The sequence below is a fragment of the Harpia harpyja genome, chromosome 1 (assembly GCF_026419915.1).
Source record: "Harpia harpyja isolate bHarHar1 chromosome 1, bHarHar1 primary haplotype, whole genome shotgun sequence".
Classification (NCBI taxonomy): Eukaryota; Metazoa; Chordata; class Aves; order Accipitriformes; family Accipitridae; genus Harpia; species Harpia harpyja.
The window spans coordinates 98,960,364-98,981,715 of NC_068940.1; the positions used below are offsets into that span (position 1 = coordinate 98,960,364).

A 21,352-nucleotide genomic window follows, 5' to 3' on the forward strand; every position below is an offset into this window, starting at 1 on the left:
CCTTGCAGAATAATCTATCATACTTTCATAATGTAGGTATAAATTGCCAAAAAGAAATTATTCTATATATTTTAAAAATCTGTACAAAAGACAGTCCCTGAGAGGTGAGGCTACTACAGAAACCACTGGTCAGTTTTAAATGCTTCTGGAGTCCTAATTTCATTTTGAACAATAGACCAATCATTATTGCTCTGGACTAGCTTGTTAGTCATGCACTGATATGTGTAATTAAATATTTCTTGAGCCCAGAGGGAGCACATTTACACTTTAAAGAGGGACTGCTAAGCTAAAAGATAATTAGCATCACATGTGAGGGCTTTGCTTAAAATATATATCTATTATGCTATCACTTCTCGCTGTGTGCAATGGCATTTACTAACACTGCTCACTTTAAAAATGGACAAATTCTTATTTTGCCAGCTAATTAGCGGTTGCCAGTGTCATTTTTGTGATGTTGCAGCTAGTAATATGAGCCCAGTTGCATAGTCACAAAAGTGATCATTGGAAACTGTGACTCTGCTGCAGGGACAATGTGGGAAACCCCTTTTCTGAGCCTCTAACGACCTCTGACCTTTGCTTGCTGATGGTTTGCATGATGATTTCTTTTTCACTCAATGAGCCAAGGGTTGGTTTGTATTACTAATCATTCTTTCTAAGTTAATTCTTCCTGTATATGTGTATATATATATAAAATATATATTTTCTTCAACATTCAAGAACTTTGCTTACTGATGAATTTTCAGCTCACTCTCATTAGCCAGAACTAAGAATGAAATGAGATGTTGCTGCACTTCTAAATATTTTCATAAACTATATATAGACAAAGCTATGAACCAGCTGGATTGAAATCCTTTGTTTTAATGTGTTTTCTGAAATGTGTGATAATGAAAATGTTTGAAACGCCTTCAATAAAACTGACAAACATAAGGTGTCTTTCGCTAACATGTGTCTCTGGCTGTCTGATTTACTGGGAGGTCTGATTTACTGATAGGTTTAGATCGAGTTTGTCATTGAAATTATATTAGGACTTTGGTAGATGGCTAGTCTCAACTTGCAAATATCATATTAGTGGTGCCATACAAGGAACAAAGGAACCACACAAGCAGAAAAAGAAATGGTAAATACCCCTCCGTAGTTATTAGCTTTTATTTAATACTTTAAATGCAGAAACGACTCTTTACTAATGCACGTGATGGGGGTTGGGGGGAGGATGACCAGCTGCACATAGGAGAATGCAGACTGACGATATCAGATGTTGTTACAGACATTTCAAATCTAATTTACTGTACAATACAAAAAATAAGTATCAGGCTTTATATTGTATAGAAGGAGATGATCCTCAGATATGACCATCAAGAATTGAATGGTTCATTCATATGAAAACTCTACTGCAGCTTAAGTCATTGAAGTTTTGCTTGGTAGTGCCTGCATATATATGCATTTATGGACGTATAAATGGGCCATTTAACTTCTAAAGACAGGTGCTTCTCAATGACTTACCACTTATTTCATAGAACATTGTTCTACTGCATTAATTACATACATCCAAGGAATATAAATAAAGACAGAATGTCTCTGCAAGTATGATTTATATCAGTAAGCAAAAGAGTAAGAATTGTGAAAAATGCCTGAATTCTGATGTTTAAAGGGAGTCATTACAAGAACTTAATATTGTTATCAAGTTTGGTTAGAACCTTAAATAATAAAAAGGAGAATGTGAAAACACAGTTTCATGAGACATCACCAACGTTTCTGTAGCCTGTTTGGGTTGAGTTCCAGGTATCTCGACTCCCTGTCAGATTTAGAAGTTTAGGCATCTTCAGGCTATACTGTAAGCAATGTTTAAAGATATATGCATGTTTTCACAGCACAGATGTTAGTGAATAGATGAACAGCCAAGAACTAAATGATTCAGTAGGTTAGTTATGCTTTAAAATTCATAATAACATCATACCACAGTTGCCAATTCCAGCAGCTCACTTCAGTTAGCAGTCAGGATCCTGTGTAACACTTGTGCTGAGCTGGGGACTATTAGAAGGTCTGGGCACCCCTTGGAACCCCATGAAATGGTTTTACAGGAGACCGTCTAGCTCCAGTAAACTCAAACATCTCATCAAGTAAATTGAATGAAAGGTTTTGATTTCGTGAAGCAATGCTTTCCCATTTTAGCCTTTATTCAGCTTGCCTTGTTAACATATGTGTGCATATTTTATGGTTTTTTGGGCCTGTAACATACCTGACATGCAAAATATATCCTAGAGCAGAAGAGAGGGTTTGAGATTTGGGGTTTTGTAAGGCAATTTTAAATAGATTTAAACCAACTTTGTGGGCTCTATTCTTAGACTGAGTATCTTGGTTTGCTTCAGCACTAGTTAATTCCTTCATTGAGTTTACATATCAGCAGACCTGTTCTATAGCTGTACTTTTATTGATTGACTTCACATATATTCTCTTTCCACTGAGAATGTTTAACCAGGAAGCTGTAGCAGACAATAATGTGTAAATATTAAATACATAAGACTTCTGCACTAGAACCAAAGCAGTAAAGCTTACTGATGGTTTTAGTTATTTTTACCACAATAGATTACATTGAAGAATTTTGTGAGAAGCTTTTCAGGAGATTTGGTATTTGCCTTTCTGGGGAGAACTGGTTTTACAAATCAGCACACATTGTACAAAGTATACCAGAATAGCCATTTTTAATTCTGGATTCAGTTTGATGCCCCTCGATATTTCTTTGAGCAAGCTTATGAACTCAAAGCTGGCTTTAAAATTAAAGCATCTTCAGATAATCTTAGTTTTGGAGCTAAGATATGAGACATTTGACAAAAGAGATCATTTATTTTGCCTAGCCAACAGCGATAGTGGGATGTTTTCTGGGATTTCTACTGCAGCAAAGCAGAAGCAAACTTTAAAAAAGACTATGTATGTAACAACTGCTTGTTATATTAGGAAACTATCAACCTGACTGTTTCTTTAAAGATTGCAATATTTGCGTTTTCTTATTGCTTATTTTTGACAGTTGGCTAAGGAAACAGTATGTAATATGCTTAATTAATTTTTTGTGTCTGTTTTATTTCAGAAAAGTAAACAAGTGCTACAGGGGTCGCTCTTGTCCAGTAGTTGTTCATTGCAGGCAAGTACCATTTCTGAAATAGCTTTAGAGAGCTTTGTATGTGTAAGAATTTAATATAGATATAAACAAAATGGGCAAATTAAAGCTTTAGATGAACCACTAAACAGACAGTGAGGTAGGGTGAAGGTATTAAATATAATTCAATTGCTTTTTAATGCTAATTAATACTTAGGTTCTGTTTTCGTAATCAAATTGTCCTTTCCTGTGATTTCGTAGATGTTGTGCCATGACTTAACAATGTATGGCCACCCTTTCCAATATAAGTAGCACTTCAATTTCATAAATCTCCTTCAAAATGATAGTGGTTCCTTGCATTCCTTCCTTGCATAGTCTTCTTTATTTTATTAACACTCAGTTATGTTTTATTTCTTCTTTGCTTACTTTTAGTGATCATGGTAAGAAGAGGGCAATGTCAGGGAGTGGAAACCTACCCAGAGATTGAGTAATCCTTTAAGCACAGATTATCTTTTGGCCTGACAGTCTGATAGATGCACACGAAAACTATCGGGCAGGTCAATGGAAAACTATACCATAATAATGTTAATGTTTGGTTTTGCCATTGGAGGTTCTCACTTACAAGGAGAATGTTGCATTTATTTATCGAAGATATTCTTGTAGATAAGGAAGATAGAAAACCAGCCCTGCTAAGAGGCAGGTTGTTTGACATGTAGCACTCCACTTCAAGTGGGAGTGAGGAGGAAGGGGAGCTGTTTCTCCCGTGTGGCTCAGCAGAGTCACCTTCCACTGGATGCGAGGAGGCCCTCTGCAGAGGTGAATGCTCTGGAGGAGGCTTGTTTGCCTTGCCTTCAAGAGGCCTGAGAAAAGAAACATTTGATGCAGAATGAAGAGCCTTCAAGTTTCTTGCTTTCCTTACTGTGATGGATGGAAATGTCTACTGTTGGCTCAGTAGTTTTTGTTTTTTATTGGGCCTGATTGCTGCCTTGTCTCTCATTATTCAGCTTAACTAATAAGACTGTGTCTTTGTTCCCTTCATAGACATAGAAAAAAAAAATTATTACCATTACCTCCTTTACTCTAAGCAGTGATCTAGTAACTGAAAGAAAAAAAACTCTGTCTACAGAGACTTAACAAAAATTAAGTTTCATAGCCTGCCTGTAAACAGAATGTAATAACGTGCTTCACGCTGTTCTATTATTTTTTCTTTCATTAATTCTTGTACACAAATTGAGCTATCAATAAAAATAATGGCTTAATTAATAAAACTACATACCAGTCTAATTGGTCACACATGCACCTTTGTAAAAATTTTGGGGAGGGAAAGAAAAAAAGCTTTTACTTAAAGTCTTAATTATGTTTGCTAACAGCAGCTCTAAAAGAGCATCACGCTGGCAATTACACGTTGCTCTCTGAAAGGGACACAAGCTGCATTCAGATTAGGGAGCTTTCCCCCTCCAAAGGCTTGGTCTTACATCTCTGAGGAAGGGCTGATGATACACAAAAGTTAAAGCTGTTTCTTAGGAATTACATGATAATATTTTTTCTGGTCATTGCAACTAAGGAAGAATTAAAAGGAAGGGTAAAAAGAAAAAGCAAACCACTCGTGATGTATAGTGAAGAAAGATTGCTGTCCCTCAGTAATCAAATATTTTGGTTCTCGAACAGGTCTCTGTATGCATTCCCTCTGACCACTGTGTTCAAATGCAATCTGTGACATTCTGGGACCATTCTGGATAATGTTCTGGTCTAGCTTATTCTGTGGTTCTTGATCTTATATACAAGTGACTATAAGCTCATTATATGTATACTTTTTGAACAGAAATGGTATCCTGTTTTAGGGTTAGTGACTTTTCCACTGTTGTTTAAAATGCTTTTCTTGCATAAACACAACTTGGCTTAAAAAAATCAAAACAAAGCCCTGTTATCCATGCAGGCTAATAGTTAATCTTCCATGAACAGCTTGTGCTAATTCAGTGCAAGCTTTCTCTCCTCTCTCAGTACCCTACTTTAGCTCCTCGTTCTCTCCTCTCCCCCCATGCATAACAGTATAACATTAAGGGCAGGTACCTTCATGTTGAGTCTAGATGCACATTGATAGGCTTTATTTTTTCTTTTTCCCTTTCTGTTGGCAGCGATGGTGCAGGAAGAAGTGGAACCTACATTCTAATTGACATGGTTCTCAATAAAATGGCCAAAGGTGAGAATCGAAAGGCTTGTTACTTCCTTGGTACTGAAAGATGTGCTTATGTTGCCATGACAACGCGGAGAGCAATATTCACAGAAAATCAGAGAATAAATTAGAGGCAAATTGTACTCTTTCCTGAACGTTCTTAAGTTTTATTTTCATAGCAATATTTCAAACAACAAACCCAAATGCAAATGCTTTGTGAATGAGCAGGTGGTTTTGTGCTGTTGAGAAGTATTTGAATTTTTAAATTTATCATTTAAAATAGTTATTACAGTTTTTAGAAGATACCTTGGGGCTGTACAATCCTTATTTAGTGGTTAAGTGATTTAGGTCCTGGGCTGCTTCATGGCTGTTGCCTAGTCCTCTGTCAACTACCCAGCCACGATGGTCAAACGCGATTACTTTTTGTAGCTGCCCATTGCCACCAAAGCACCAAGAAGAGTTGGTACCAGACCGGGCCTCGTTTGCTGCACAAATTTGTCTCTTAGAAGGAAAAAACTGTAGTGAACAGGACAGAGGGCTGAAAATAAATCAGCTAATGCTCTGTTCCCAGTTCTGCCACTATCTGTTCAATATTGAACAATTTATTTAACTTCTGTGTTCCTTAGTTTCCTTATCTATGAGATGTAATTTTATTAAATGGGAAATCATCTGTCAACATAAATATGTACCGTTGTTTGTTTAAAATGAAGTCTATAGATTCTCTAGAGATTGGGACCATTCCTTTACTTTTTATTGATTAGTAAATGGTTCATGGTGGGAAGTACTTGAGATATCCTGAAATAACCTTTGTATGTTAGAACTAAACCAAATTTTTAATACTGATACTGTCTTCAAAAGGAAGGAGGGTAAAAGTGGGCATGTAAACCTGACCATATGTTAAAAAGACATAATAGTCAACTTTATTTATATACTGTGCCTCTTCCTCATGCCTTTGGCCATGTTTCTATCACAGTGTCATAGAACTGCATTTTAAGAGGAAGAGAAATCTTGTGAGGTTGAAAATAAACAAAAAATAGTCATTTGCCTTTCTCAGTTCTGAACCCGAGTTAAGCCACCTTGATCTGGCATTATGCACATATGTGTATTTAAAGAAAAAATATTAATTGTAAAAATGTATATTAATTTATATAGAGAAACAATATTTAGTTCTTTGAGTTCTAATCACTTTACAGTTGTTGTTTAAAATCTTCTAACATAGACATATTTTTAAACGTAGTCTAAAAATACACTCCATGCTTTGCAGTCATCTGCTATCGCGTCCTGCATATCCCAGTCCTGTGGGACATAGTGGCATCCTATCCCTTTAGAAAGAAGGGTTTAGCTTTTTTTTTTCTCTCCAGATTCTGTTAACGTGTCTCGTCAAACGTGGACTGAATTTTCTGCCCGTGAGCATCACGTGGAACTTGCTGCTGATGTTAGAAGTTGTGTGTTTGCCTTCTCCTTAGCACTGTACTGCAAATAAATTTTTCAGTGGGATGGGATTAGTTTTTCATGCTCGTTGGAAAATAGGTTTTCACTCTGTGAAGAAATATGGAGATATTTGCAATGCTTGTTACGTGCCACGTGACAACCTAGTCTTTAAAAATCGGAGCAATGGTATGTCGTAAAATTAACGTAGACCTTTGTTAGGTATTTGTTCGGCTCATTTCAGCCATCAGCAATGAGAAGCCGTAATGAAAACTAGATTTAAAGTATATGCAATTTACTTGCATAAAGAAGTAAATGAGAAGTATTTTCTAGCTTGGGGCTTTCAGCCACTTAAGGGAGGGTTGACTTTGTTGTAAAAGCACTGAAGAATGCCATTTATTGACTCCATTGTACCATGTAATGTCAAATTCCATTTTAAGTGTGGGCTTAGCGCTTCACAATACCAGACAAGTCATGTGAAACTGGCCAGAGAAAGGCGTCACAGGGCTTTTTGGAGATCGGTCACCCCCATTTTGTTCTTGACCTGCTCCCCTCTGCCCATGGGGGTGTGCGACGCGAAATCCCCTGACCTGGTGCTTTGGCTGGGGTTTAAATGAAAGATCAAAGGGCAGAGCGGGCATCTCAGCCCTGCTGAGGTGGGCCTTTCCCAGGCTGTCACACTGTGCGGCCGCCAAAGGTTTTGTTCGGGCGGGAACCGAGGCCCAGCCTGTGCGGCCGGGGCCCTCTTTGTCTGGCCTGAGAAGCTGGAGGCCCAGGTTGAGGATCCAATGTTCATCAAATGATCAAAGGCCTGAAGCCCTGGACATGAAATCTTTCTTTCCATTTCCTTTTCTTAGAGAATGAATTGCACGAGTGGCAAAGAATGCCCTTTCCAAAGCTTTTATGTGGAGTGCGAGGGCTAACTTCAGAGTCCTTCAGCACTAAACATAAAAATGTAAGTGCACTTTCAATCTGGGCCCAGCTGCAAGGCCAGCATCTAGTAACATTTCTTTCAAAAAGGCTTTTAAGGATTAAGGCCTTCAGTCTTTCAAAAAAAAAAAAAGAAAACGGACTTTTAAGAATAAACTTAGAATAATTTGAGTTTCTTGTTCCACTGTCTGGTTTATTAGAAAGTAGACAATAATGCATTTTTAAATCAAAGTAAATAGAGGAGTACTTAGTTTCGGCAGTGGGAAAGTAGAAAGCAATCAATAAATGCCTTGGCTCTTTAGTGGGGTTTTTAATAGGGTAAGTTGAGAAAAGGAGCTCCTTTTTCATGTAATGATTTACTTCCCTGCATTCTCTTAGACAGTTAACTGTAAATGCCTTTGTCATTTACAATTTCTTCTCCTACTGCTCATTGAATTAGTGCTAATACTTAGTCTATTAAACACGTTATAAATTCATATCTTCTACTATCTTGCCTGTTGCCATCCCTCATATTATTTTAGATGCTGAAAACCACCAGCAAGGGACCTGTTCCTAAAGCCTAAAGCGGGGGAAAAGAAACCAAACTGGGGAGGATTTTGTGCTTGACACCCGCCCCATCGGTCTGACAGCCCCGACCGCTTCGAGAAAGCAGGAGTGAAATTTAAAAAAAGGCAAAGCACGCTATTTTAGTGCACCTGCAGGACGGTAAAAGTTAGTCCCGAGGGTAGAAATGTGTACTTGAGGGGCGGTTTGAGCTGGCGGGAGGGCACGCCAGAGCTCGCACAGAGCTGGCGGGAGCCCTCGCTCAGCAAACACCTTCCTGGCCCCCGGCTGCCTTTGAGAGCCCCGCCGGCTCTGCACAGCATCAGGAAGGATTTCCTGTTGGGTCGGGTTTTTAATGAATTTCACTATCCTCTGAGCAGCAAATGGAATGACTGCATCTGTGCATTCACTCCAAACAGCCACATTAAATAATCTTATTAGATACTGGAACAGTCAGAGAACAACGGTGCCTATTCAGTGCTATCATTCCTGTGTCGTGTCAGCGGAAAGTTTTAAATGCAAGTGTATCCTTTTGTTTAGTTGCTCCAGTAACTTAGTGCTGCTATTTATCATGTAGTTTATTACTATAATTATTTTTCTTGCTAGATTCATATGCAGAGTAGTTACAAGACCCTGTTCCTATACCCATCAAAGTAATAACAAAAATGAAAGAGTGTTGAATCTGGTCTTACAGTAACACGTTTAAATACTATTTAACGTGATTTAACTATGATAACTATTTAACTGTGATACTGTTTTTACATGGGTGTTACAATTTTAAGACAGTTACCAAGTCACCTCTCATTTCATTGACAGTTTAGGACAAGCTTTAGTGAGAAGTTGAGAAGTGATTTATTTCTACTCCGTGCGTGCTTCCATGATTTAAATAAATACAGAAAATGATAATGGATTGTTTTTGTAGGTAACAATACTTGCTGGATTTTTGACAGAGACTGTTTTTCTGAGGCTGATTTCTGCTGAGAATTTCACTGTTCTTGATGTATTTATGAGTTTTATCCTTTGTTACTAGGGAAGGTAAACTGATTTAGATTTAGTCTACTTGATATTCCTTCCTCACCCCAAACTGACAGTAACTCCGAGCTGATCAGGTTTTTTCTTTTTGTGTGATCTAGAGAAAGTTGAAAATTTTCTCATTTCTTGTCTTTCCTGCAGGCTTATTGTAGTGACTAAAAGTCTGATATATTGCAAGACATTTTTATTGAGTGTTTCTGGCACGAAAAAGAAAAAAAAAAAGAGATTATGAGTCTTCCCACTTTCATTTTTCTGAACTGAGAGGCTTGGATAGTGTAGATAATAGTTTGATTTTTAGATATTAATCCAGCCAGCAACTGCTTAGGGTTTGCTGACCATCCATTTTCTTGTGTTTGAACGAGCTGGAATGAGATGAGTCAAAGGGAAGGCGAATATGAATTTTTAAATCCTTTTAAAGTATTGATTTCTGAATTCTAAAACCCAGCAAAAAGATTTGATTTAGCAAAGCCGAACCAACAGTTTATTCTCTCACATTCAAAAGCTTGGATTATAATTGATGAGCACACACGCTCTGGCCTGGGCTGGCTGCGGAGGTTATCTCCCCAAGTCCTTTCCTTGCCCCCGCTACCCTATTGTCTGAGGGTCTTGTGAGTCAGCTCCTGAGCAGATGCAGTTTATACCGTGACATTTTAAGGCAAAACAAAAGATTCCTTAATTCGCCTTCTGACTCATCGTGATCAAATGATTTTGGCTAATCTGAACCCTTGCTGAGGTTTTGCTTATCTGCTGTGTGGATTTAACAATCATAATGAAGTTGTGGGGTTAGCTCCTCTCTGAAAGGATTTTATGAAAGAAAATGCTTGCCCATATTCATGTTAAAATGGATTCAATCTGCTTATTTTTGCTTATGCAAAGTCTGAGAAAATTCTATTGTTCGGTTGTGCTGATACAAGTCTAGAGCAGACTTATTTCTGACATGCTTTTGGTGAACGAGATAATATTTCTTCAGCCCAGGATCCAGCTTCTCCCATGAAAATAAAACTTAACATACTACATGTCATACAATAGTTAAGAGAATATATAGTGTAGAAGAGAGGGGTTTTTTAAATGGTATTTAATGGTAAGAGGGCAAGAAGTGGGAATAAAAATAGGTGATATATTGGAGAAAAATTTACAGCAGAAAAATTCAGGACTTAATAATTTAATTGTTTTCATGTTCTAAGTTTGAATCGATCACATTGCTGGTCTTTGAGATTTGGGTGAGATAGATTATTATCTCTAGGAAAAAGGAAAAAAATTCAGGCCAGTAAAGCCAAAAAATTATGTTTTGCTTTGTGAGCTATTGTGTTATCCACAAGACTGCTTCAGTTCTCAGCAGCAATAATGCTAACCATGTAAATCTGAAATGTTGCTATTTCAATTTCTGAAAGAAGTTCATAGTGTCCATGTAAACACATCATATGTTATAAGGCTGTTTTTTCAAATGAGCTACATTTATGTATTGTAACTTTTATGTAATGAGTTACCCTGGAAACACAATTAGGCAAATAGTACTCATTCTTGCAGCCTTTCCCAGCAGATAATTAATCACAATGAGAGCTGGGCCCCCAGCTACATGCAAAAGTGTATAGGGAATGTATAGGACAGTTTTTTACCGTCCAGCCTGTGATGCTCAGTGAACTCTCGCTATTTAAAATAGTGCTTATTTCCTTTGCAAAACACATTTTGACGTTTGAAGCGAAAGCTTTTGACATATTATTGACACTATAGAGTCCTTGATCAACAGTTCATAAAATGAAGATAAAAATGTAGCATGTTCTACAAGCTTCTGTTGTGAAATGAATTAGTGACCACAGGGAAGGTGGTGTTGGTTGATGTTTCCTAGTGTATGTTGTATGGACTGCATTTTTAATGGTTTCCTTTATGGCATATAGAGATTTCAAACAAAAAGCAAACAAGTTATTGATGTAATTTCTTTGGCTTTTTTCTTTTTTATATAGTTTAGTGGTCAGGTGTTACTCTGAAAGAGCCATATTTCTTGAGTTATTTGCTGTTCTGAGGATTTTATTGGAAAAGAATCGGGACTAGGAAAGTGTGGTAGAAAGCAATCCTAATTATTCAGGGTTTGGGGCAAATGAGTTGTGAAGAAAGACTGATCAGACATGGGCTATTCCTTGGGAAAGGGAGCACGAAGGGGGGTCCCCATAGAGCGTTAGAAGACCCTGAAAGGAATGTATTGATGTCAGTAAGCAGCTTGAGATAGTGACTAATTTGAAAACAAGAGGTCATTGACTGAAACTAAGGAGGAGACAAGCAGATAAGGAATTTGGGCGGCATTTTTTCACATAATGGGTAGGTTAGAATATGGAAAAGTGAAAAAGCTGGTCATAGAAGTACTGTGGTATCAGTTTGAGAAGCAGCTGGGCAAATGTTTGGAAAAAGACGTTTATATACAGAGTGAAGAACTAATTTTTTTGTAGCTAATCTCATGCAGCAGTCCATAGAAGGATTTAAAGAGAAATGTTTAATTGACCAGATGGTAGTCTTCTGGCTGTAAAGGGTACATACAATGTATATTGCCTAACTAAAATGTAATTATTCCACAACTTCTATAGCTGGATCAGTTTAGTCACTTTTAAGGATAAACTTCATTGAAGAATGAATCCATAATAGTTGCATCTTTTATCCAGGTCACTCCATGTACTGTCTTGTGAAAGCATTGCCACCTACGTGCAACGTAAAATGAAAGCAATGTCAAATGCAGTTATTACAATTTAATAGATTTCATGTTGGCGAGCTACTTCTGTGCCCCCTGTAAAGAAAATTCACATTTTCCGAAGGGAACTCCAAGATTTTTTAGAGCGAGCTGAGGCACGTTTTCAGAAATGTCATTTTTGCAATCAGCACCTTACCTTTGTTTGTGTTTGATTCAGTATGTGGAGATGAACTGCCTCTCAGGTAATTCGACAGTAGTTCCTGGAAGAGGTACTAAAAGAAGCAAATTGTGTAGAACTGTATGGAGGCTGATACTGGGGAACACCTCGAAGCAGGCAGTAACAGCACACCCACAATTCTTGCCATATATACACTTTGTATGTGTGTGTGCGTGCGTGTGTGTGTGTGTGCACGCGTGTCTGTGTAAGTTGAATTTAGATGTGTGCACTGGTATTTTCTAGAGTGACCATAGGTGATTATGGGATATCTTACCCCACATGGAATATAACTCATTAACTTCTATTTCTTGCATGTAGTAATTTAGGCATATTCCTTTTACTTGTAACTTCTGGAGAGGGTGGGGGAAATCTAGATGTGAAAGAGAAACAATTCCTGTATGGTATAGAATGTGATGTGACATATTCTCATGCACAGTGGAAGTGAGGAAGGATTGGTCCTCAAATTAGCATCCATTTGCATTCAGTTACAGTGAGTAGTTTCTGCATGTTTTTTCTGCATTGACAAAGGATATTAGCTTAAAAGCTGACATGTCAATAGTGGATTTCTATCCCTGCAAGACTGTTAAAATCAGTGTAAGCTTAGAAGCATTATTTTCCTGTAGCAGTTTTAAAAATATTAGGCTGTTCCTAGGTGTTCCATCTTCAGTATCACCTTCCTTTGGATTGTGTACTGACAAAGCCATATCACTTACATTTATGCATTTATAACATGCTGTTTTCAAGTATTAATATAAAATGTGTAAACAATAACATATTATGTAATGTATACTCTGTGTGTATATGACTGTCACAATAATTTTCATTACATCACTTTTATTACTTTAAGTACTCTCTTCTCCATTTGTATGCTTGCTTTGCCTGTTGGGTTCTTTTGTTGTGGTTGGTTTGGTTTTTTTTAATAAGGGAAGTGAAATTTTAATTTGGGTCATTGTTAGGTGTATAGAAGCACTTATGTATTTTGTCTGAAATTACAGACAGTTTACTGATTCGGGTGTACATTGGGTCCATCCCTAACTACATACACTCATGCACACAGATTTTGTTCATCTCGGAGAGAGAATAAGCTTTTAATGAAAATGCCAGCCTGGATACACTTATCTTTTTTGTTATCTTTAAAAGTGTGTCCCTCACTAGGTTTTTGCTGATGCTTTCTCTTTCCATGAAAAGCATCAAATGGTCCTCCTGGCCAATAGCAGAATTCCAGCAGCTACAGCAGCAGACATCTGGATAACTACAAATGAAAATTGCTTTTATTTTTGTAGTTTGTAGCTGTTGTTCAGGTCCCTTTTTAAACTCTAATATTTACAATTGTTTTTATTTAGTGGGCACTCAGACAATGCAAGTTGAAGGAAGAAAATACTCTTGTTTCTTTGCAGCAGAGTACTATACAAACAGCAGTTACTCTTACAACACGCTTTTCACTTCCATGGCCTTCCCTACACCATACTGCAACCAGTTTATCTTTTCATTGTGGTTCATGTGGCTTTTTACTTTGTCATTTCCATCAAAATTGCCAAACTGGGGAGGTGAGGGCAGAGGGCAAGGCAATAGACACAAAACACAGATCTCAAACACTGTTAGATTTGGCAGATTCTAGCATTTGTGAGCCCGAAACTGCAGAGCAAAAACTCAACTCTTTTCAATCCAGGTTCATTCCAGCTAACTTTAGCCATATAAAGCATCTAGCATTAAGCATCTTGCCTAACCTAGTTCTCTAGGTCTCCTCAGTCATCAATGGAGAATGGTACGCACCTCTGGAGGATAATTCTCAGGCAAATGAATTGCCCATCAGAGCTTCCCCTCTCTCTCTTAGCTGTTGGGAGAGGAGATGACTAACTCCGATTCGAACTTCAAGGATGGCTGGAGTAGAGGAGATGAGGCTAGGCCTTTGAGACTAAGCTAGTTAGTAAATATTACCGGTATGCCATTAAAACTAATGGTCAGTGAAGAAGCGGTGTTACACTCCCCCTAGTTATGACCCTTTCTTCTTTAATCAGATTGAGTTTGCCCCTCATATGGTGTGATTAAATGTTTCGCTGCAACATTAAGTACTCAATGGGGCAAACACTCGCCAGAGCAGCTACACGAGCTGTCCTTTAGAAGTTGTCAGTGGGAAGCTGGAGGCATCTAGAACTTTGGGGGCATTGCAAATCTATAGCGTATCTGTGCTACATCTAACTAGCTTGGGTATTGGAAATGGTATAGCTGTGACAGTGTAATAGTCCCTGGGGACTGATATACCCCTCTAACTCCCCAGAGACCCCACTTTTGTTCCTATACGCTATCACAGCCAGCACTATAGGTGGGCCCTTTTCGTGTATTAGGCTCCTGGCAGACCTGGATCTAGTTACCGTCTGTCCTTCTTTAGGAGGTTTCTGTCTTTGGGTCTCCACAGTTCACTTTCTACCTCCTTGCTAAGGCAAAGCTGAACACAGAAAAGGGCCAGAAAATGTTGTACTAAATCCAAGAAAGCTTATTTGTCAGAATCCTCACACGGGGAGGGAAGAAAGGCAGCATAAAGCTGCTGTGCACAAGTTTACTTTGACCATCAAGCATCACTTCTAGGCATGAGTCATGCAGTCATCACCCAAACATGCAAAACACTTGTATTCTTCCTAAACACAGACACGCTGTGATGAGACAGCTCGTTGTCCTTGCTGACACTGTATTTTTGCCCTTATTTTCTTTCTCACATATATTTTTGCTATTTCATAATATTACAAGTGTTCTTCCACGGCACTCCCAACTGCCTGCGAATACTGCATCGTGCGTGACTCTGAGGCTAAAAGGCTGCCGATCTGCAGCATCTTGCAAATATTAATTGGATCTTTTTCAGCTTGTAGCAACAACAGTGGAAAGAATTGCATTAGGGACTCTTCGTTCAAGATTTTAACAAGCCAGTTTTTAATCTGACCTCACAAATCCCTTTGCCCTTCAAGGCCTATTTCAAAACCTATACAATATAATAAATATAAAAAGATGCATTAAGCAGGTAATATCTGACTAGAATGAAACTGATTACTTACTGCTGCAAAAAGAAAGGCACTTGACAGGTCATTTCTGTAGTCCCCTTAGTACCCTGTTTTTTTTCTGTTGGGATAAATGCTTATTCCCATACAGATCATCATCATCTCCTTAAGGAGAAGTGGTAACAATGCTAATAATCCCACATTTACAACTGCTCAGCATGACTCCTACATCATATATTCAGCTTTGTGATCACTTTATGATCAAGGGGAACAGAAAGAGGGCTGAGAAAGATGCAAAGGGTGTTGGAAAAAAAAAATTAGAGTATCTATCTAGGTCCTCACCTCTCTAGTGTCCAAGTACCTTGTAATCATTAATGGATTTGCCTTCATAACAACTTATTAAGTAGGAAAAAGGTGGTTCATTTTATAAATGATGGTGGGAAACGTAGGGTGAATTTAATGATTTAACCAAAGTGGTGCAGGAAGTCAGAGTCACGGTCTGGAAGAAAATTCAAATGTATCTAAACATAGCAAACTAATGACCAAGCCATCCTTTAGGACTCAGTAACAAATTTATAGCCGTTCTGCAGAGTTATAATCGTATCTTTTTGAGGATATATGCCAGTAGATCTGAAAGTTGTTCCCCACTAGAAAAATCCTTTTTAATTTAATATTTATGAGTGATATGTATTTGTGAAACATTCACAAAGAAAACTCTTCAGTTTGGGTTATTTAAGAAGAAATGTCCCCACAAATAACTGCTCTGATGAAGTATTTAAGGATTATTTTATTTTTATAAATATACAGAAAATTCAGAGCATCTAGACTCTAAAATATTCCTTTTAATATAGTGCTTTAATATAAAATTCTATCAGTCTCACAATCTACGCAGCACTTTTCATTAGTAATGAATAAAATAGGACTTTTGACTTCACTTTCAATGCATGTTCAAGCCTATTACATAAAAATACTCAAAGCTTACCTTAATTAAGCCAAAATTTCCATACATTTATGTAACAAATGCTGATTGTTCTTATAACTGAAAAAAAAAAACCCAGCACATTTTCAGGTGCACAAGCTCTGTGGTTTGCTGAACCTGAAAACCACTTTTTAATGATATGCCTTCATTTTTTCTTCCCAGCTAATAGATTAAAAGATGTTACCCCTCTCGACAAACTTTGTCATATTCCTGTACCATCACGGTGACAGCAACGCTGCTACAATGTGGAAGGGATTATCCTCCACAGAGTGTTTCTCATGTTTCTTGTGCTTATCAAAAATGGGTCCCCTGCCATGTTTAGGGGGAAGAGAAGAGGGGGGAAGATTTCATTATTATAGTCATAAAACTAACATTAGGTAATTCATGATGTTTTTAAATATTGTGAGCTGCTGCTGGTCACCTCATGGAGCCTATTGCAGCAGAATTTGGCTAGCTCGTTATTTATTGCAGAAGGAAAACGGAATTCAACTTTTACCCATGTTTTTATGACATGCTGGATACTCCACTTATGTGACTATCTAAGGGCAAACACTTTAACCCCTTGAGATCTGCTAATCAGGAGCACCAGCTGTTAAGTGCCAGCATGCATCCTGCATTGGTGCCTGCGGGGAAAGAAAGGGTTGCAAAGGATATGACCCTAAACTTCAGAAACCACTTCTCTCCTTGGGGGCAAAATATCATGCAGCTTGCTTCTTCTCTTGTTTTCTTTTAGTTTATCCAGTTAATGTTCCTGATGTGGGTTGTTGTGCACTCACTGTGAATGCTTTAAGCCTTTAGGAAGATGATAGTTAATTACTGAAGTTAAAATCTGGCTTGCACTGGTGTGGAAGTGCTTTTGGAGGTATTTACTCAGCTAGCTCACTGAGCTGCTAAGGGCAGGGGGAAAGCTAGTAGTATCTGGCTCACAGTGAATTACTGCAACTGCATGTTCTGTTTAAAAAAAAACCACATTGCACAGTCATTTTTCACAATGCTGCTGGTACAACATTAGCTCAGTCTCACACTAAGTTCCCTTCGTACGTTCATTTAAAACAAGCAGTGAAATCCATTGTGAAAAAGGAACCTGTCACAAACACAAACCAAATTTATTCCCTGCAGAGTAAAATACAGTCAAAAGGTGAAAAAGCAGTTCTTTATTCTTTAAAGGCTTCCTCTTTTATCCCTCTCTTTATTTTCTGAAACCAGTAGCACTGTTAAGCAGACAGATATGTATTGGTGGGGAGAAAAGATAGAAAATATTGCCTTTTTGACACATTTTGTGTTCTCTTTTCCAATTGTCAGTGCTCTCCAGCCTAGTATTTTTAAGCCTTCCTCTAGATTATTTGTTGTATGACAATAAATTGACATCTTCATCTATTACTGCACTTCATAGTTTAGTAGCCTGAGCAAAACACTTCCCATAATGGGATATCCTTGGAATCAGTGGATCAGGTTCTTCCAGCTTTTACTCTAAACCACTGCATCAAATTTAGTTTGTGGGCTTTCCAGATAAGCAATGTTTAAAATACCTTAGCAGTGTGTGGATATTTTGCAGCCATCTCAGTAAGAGCATGATTTGACCCTAATGTCCTTAGATGCAATATCCCTCTCTCCCAATGTCATGTAGCATATGCTGTATTTTTTGTCACCTGAAATGGCTCAAAAGCATAAATAAAGTGTTACTGGGTACTATAGAATGTTATGCCATACTGTTGTACTCTCAGATTAAAGAGAAAGCCTCAGCGTGGCAAAGAAGATGTTGAATTTGTGTCAGATTTCAACAAAATAATTCCAAAGAGAGTTGAAAGCTCCCACTGCAGTGAAACACTGAGCTCCTCTCACCTGTGAATGCAGGTTGGGTTCAGACCTTCCTTTGTGCCTTGAAAATCTCCTTCTTTGTCAATCTCTGTCACTGGAGAACTTTCTACAGACTACCATCGCACACGTCAGTGGAAGTGAGCTGAATTTACATAATATAACAGCAATCTAGCGTAAGTCTGAATAGAAAAAAAGCCCTCATCACAAAATGAGATTTAATAGTGGACTAGCAATATATATTTAAACTCGTTTGGTTTAGGCACAATAAGGGAATAGATGCAGAACATGTAGTGGTGGATGCGGGGGAGGAAGAGAGGTTTGCTCATGTAGAGAGAAAACAAGTCATGCTGGCTTTATCCTATGCCATTGATTTCATCCTTTTTCCTGTGAATTTTCTTGTTCCAAGATATTTTTCTTCCAAAACAGCTGCCCATCTTTACAGCACTAAGTTTTGTTGATCAGCCTCTCTAGGCACTGAGGTAGTTCCCATCACCATAGTGTCAGAGGCATTCAGAAATGGAAAAAAGGGGATAGCAAATCTATCTCTGCCTCTGCTTCGCCTTGCCTCTACCCCCCTGGCCTCTCAGCAAGACACGTGATTTGGGCAAAATCATACTTTGCTCTCCTTTTCCTTTTAATTACCTATGGCTGAGGACATCGGAAGTGCTTGTGGGTGACATGCTGATCACAACCCATGGACTGTGGGACACTAATCAGTAAAAACTGATGTATCGGGGACTTCTACTGACAAAACACTTCAAAACAAGCTTCCCGTTAAGCACAGTGGCCCACTAGGACTATTCTTATGTTCCAGTGCAAGCATATGCTTTGGTGTTTTGCTAAATCAGGATTTTATAATCAGGCGTTGTTCATACTATTAGGCATGTCGTTCCATTAATGATGATAAAAAAGCAAGCAGTAGTTCACTAGTGAATGCCTGCAACCTGCATCACAGAAATAGAGGAATTAACTCTTTCAAAGGTAAGCTCAGAAGCCCATCTGGCCATTAAAGGTTGTTATTAAGGTCTTGTCATGAACCTTTTCCCATTTTGTCCTGAGGCTAGAGTATTTTCAAATAAAGACCATCCCTCACTGAAGGGGGGACGTACATGTTTGCAGCCATGGGGAAGCCCACGTGGCACTCGAGCCTGCCAGCTCCACTGGGAGGATCTCCGGGTTCATCCTTGCAGCACACCTCGGAGGCCAGCTGAGGACTGGGGTTAACCTCATCCATGGATGTTGGTGTCTTAATTTTTTCTCATAGCTTAATTTCTGAAAGAGAGAATTCCTCTTATGTTGAACCAAGATGCTACTGGGACATATTAATTCCTGGTTATCTAATGAGGCCACAAGTAAGGCTGTAAAGCATGTGCAGTACTCACACAACTCTGCTCCTATGGACATCTGTGGTGGAATAGGAAAATCCCTCCTAACTGCATGTGCGTGTGTGAGACTAAGTGCTAAAATGAGCTACCATGTTACACCAGTGCTAGGGTTTACAAAGAGTGTACCTTTACTGATGCTTTCCAGATGAACTGCCACTGCAAAACCTGCAGCAGACTTAAGGTATAATTACTGTCACTGTTATCAGACTTTACAACGTATGTGAGTATGTATTGCTTTGCTCCATTGTAAGGAGGTTTGGGGGGTTTTATTTTAAAATAAAACTTTTTATTTTTTCCAAAGCTCATCCGTGTAAATTCCTGTACAGTGTGGGGGGTTGTGGAGGAAGCAAAAGCCATACAATGCACAACCCATGGTAATTAGCAAAAATATCTTTCAGATACCTTTTCTAAGTTGTGACTGTTATATTTACTGAATGAATTCATTCCATTTCTGATACAGCTGAAGAACATACATTCAACGATATGAAGAATATATTGCAAATCAATTATTCTTATAGAGTTGATGTTATTTTTAAATATCTTCTCCTATCTTTTATCAATGGAAACCAAATGCAATCATTCACTATTAGTTGCTTTTCTGAATTTTTTAAAAGATGGTGCTGAGTTATAAAGTTGAGTTGGGTAAATGAGGAGATGCATGATGTTTACATTGACATGAACCTAATTACAGTTAGACTTAAGCCCTTAAATTACAAGAGTTGTAGGAGGAGTGTAAAGAATTGGGCCCAATCCTCCAAATCCAGTACTGGGAACTAAACAAGTATATGTTCTAGATGTGTACAAGTTAGCTATTGCAGCAGCAATGCTTTAGGTGCGTGGCCCCCAAGTTAGGCACCAAGACCCCTGTGAATATTTGGGCAGATTTAAATGCCTCCAGAAGGAAGTCCCAAACTGGCACAGGCTGGGCCAGGAGATTCCTAGGGCCAGGCAATAGGAAATGGTTGTCAAACTGCACAGCGAAAGGCCACGGTCTTCTTCAGAGCACACCATTGAGTATCCTTTAAAATAGAGCAGATTTCAGAATTGTAGCTGATCCCTGTCCTTGATAAACCATCTAATGACAAAACTGTATGTACAAAAGAGGAGAGACCTGAGGTCAGCATCTTTCTAAGCTTCAGAAGCTGTGGACCCACATGTGCCCTAGGAGGATGCACGGACAACCAGGGCAGTAGGGGATAGGGGAGCAGAGATGGGGCAGTTACACTTTGGCTAGGGTGACCCTCTGCCCATCTGCCTGATGCTTTGGCAGGCACTGTGTGAAGATGCAGAAGGGGATGGATGCGAAAGAGCCAAACTCTGTAGCTCGAAGGATTTCCAGCCAGGCTTCTGCTCTTGGAGTTCATACAGGAGGGACCAAAATCCTGATTTCCTCTCAATCCCTTCAAAAACCATGTCAGCTTAGGCACGTAAGGAAAATGAGGAAGGTGGTCTTAAAACACCTTAAACTGGAGGAAATTGAGGAGGAAATCAGCATCTCCCTGTCCCCTTTGGCTCTCCAGGCTCTGGGTTATTATAAGAAAGGTGAGAAGCACAAGGACCTGCTTTGCTCTCCACAGATCATGTCTTAAAAGAAAGCACCTCCATTTGCACCGAGGAAGGGAACCAGTCCCCGCAGCAGTTAGGCTGCATGTGCCTGTTTTATGCATCTTAGTGCTGCTGATCACTACACAGCAGCGGTATCCCGACATCCAAAGTATAACCTAAAGAAAATGCTGTAGGTTTGCCAGCTGAAAGAGTGATCACTCGGCAAGATGGTCTGGCAGGTCTTGAACTAAGAAGCCACAGACAGGTTTTCTGGATCTCAGCTGCAGGTGACAAAAGTTTACCTAAATCTTGTTTCAACAGCATAAATCTTTGTGTGGTTTGGGCCCTAATTCAGTGCATACTCTTAGAAGTGACAAAGGGGCACTCGGTGGCATTGCCACAACAGACCCTTAAGTTCTGCAAAATATATTCTGCTCTAGGTGCAGATGCATTTTTAAGAATTTGTTTTTCTCTGGCTTTTCTTGAATTAATGTTAATAAAAGCTGCCCCAACCTCTTATTTTTCTATATGAACACAAAAATTG

At 38.7% G+C, this 21,352-nt stretch overlaps 1 protein-coding gene across 2 annotated transcripts in view; it reads left to right on the plus strand.

The window, feature by feature from the left end:
* The window catches only part of PTPRN2 (protein tyrosine phosphatase receptor type N2), a 672,845-nt gene that overhangs the window by 641,076 nt on the left and 10,417 nt on the right, over positions 1-21,352 (plus strand). For both annotated transcript variants that reach the window (XM_052806687.1, XM_052806693.1), the window contains 2 exons: positions 3,083-3,136; positions 5,227-5,291. In XM_052806687.1, the coding sequence (XP_052662647.1) occupies positions 3,083-3,136; positions 5,227-5,291 (119 nt within the window). The remainder of the gene's footprint in view (positions 1-3,082; positions 3,137-5,226; positions 5,292-21,352) is intronic.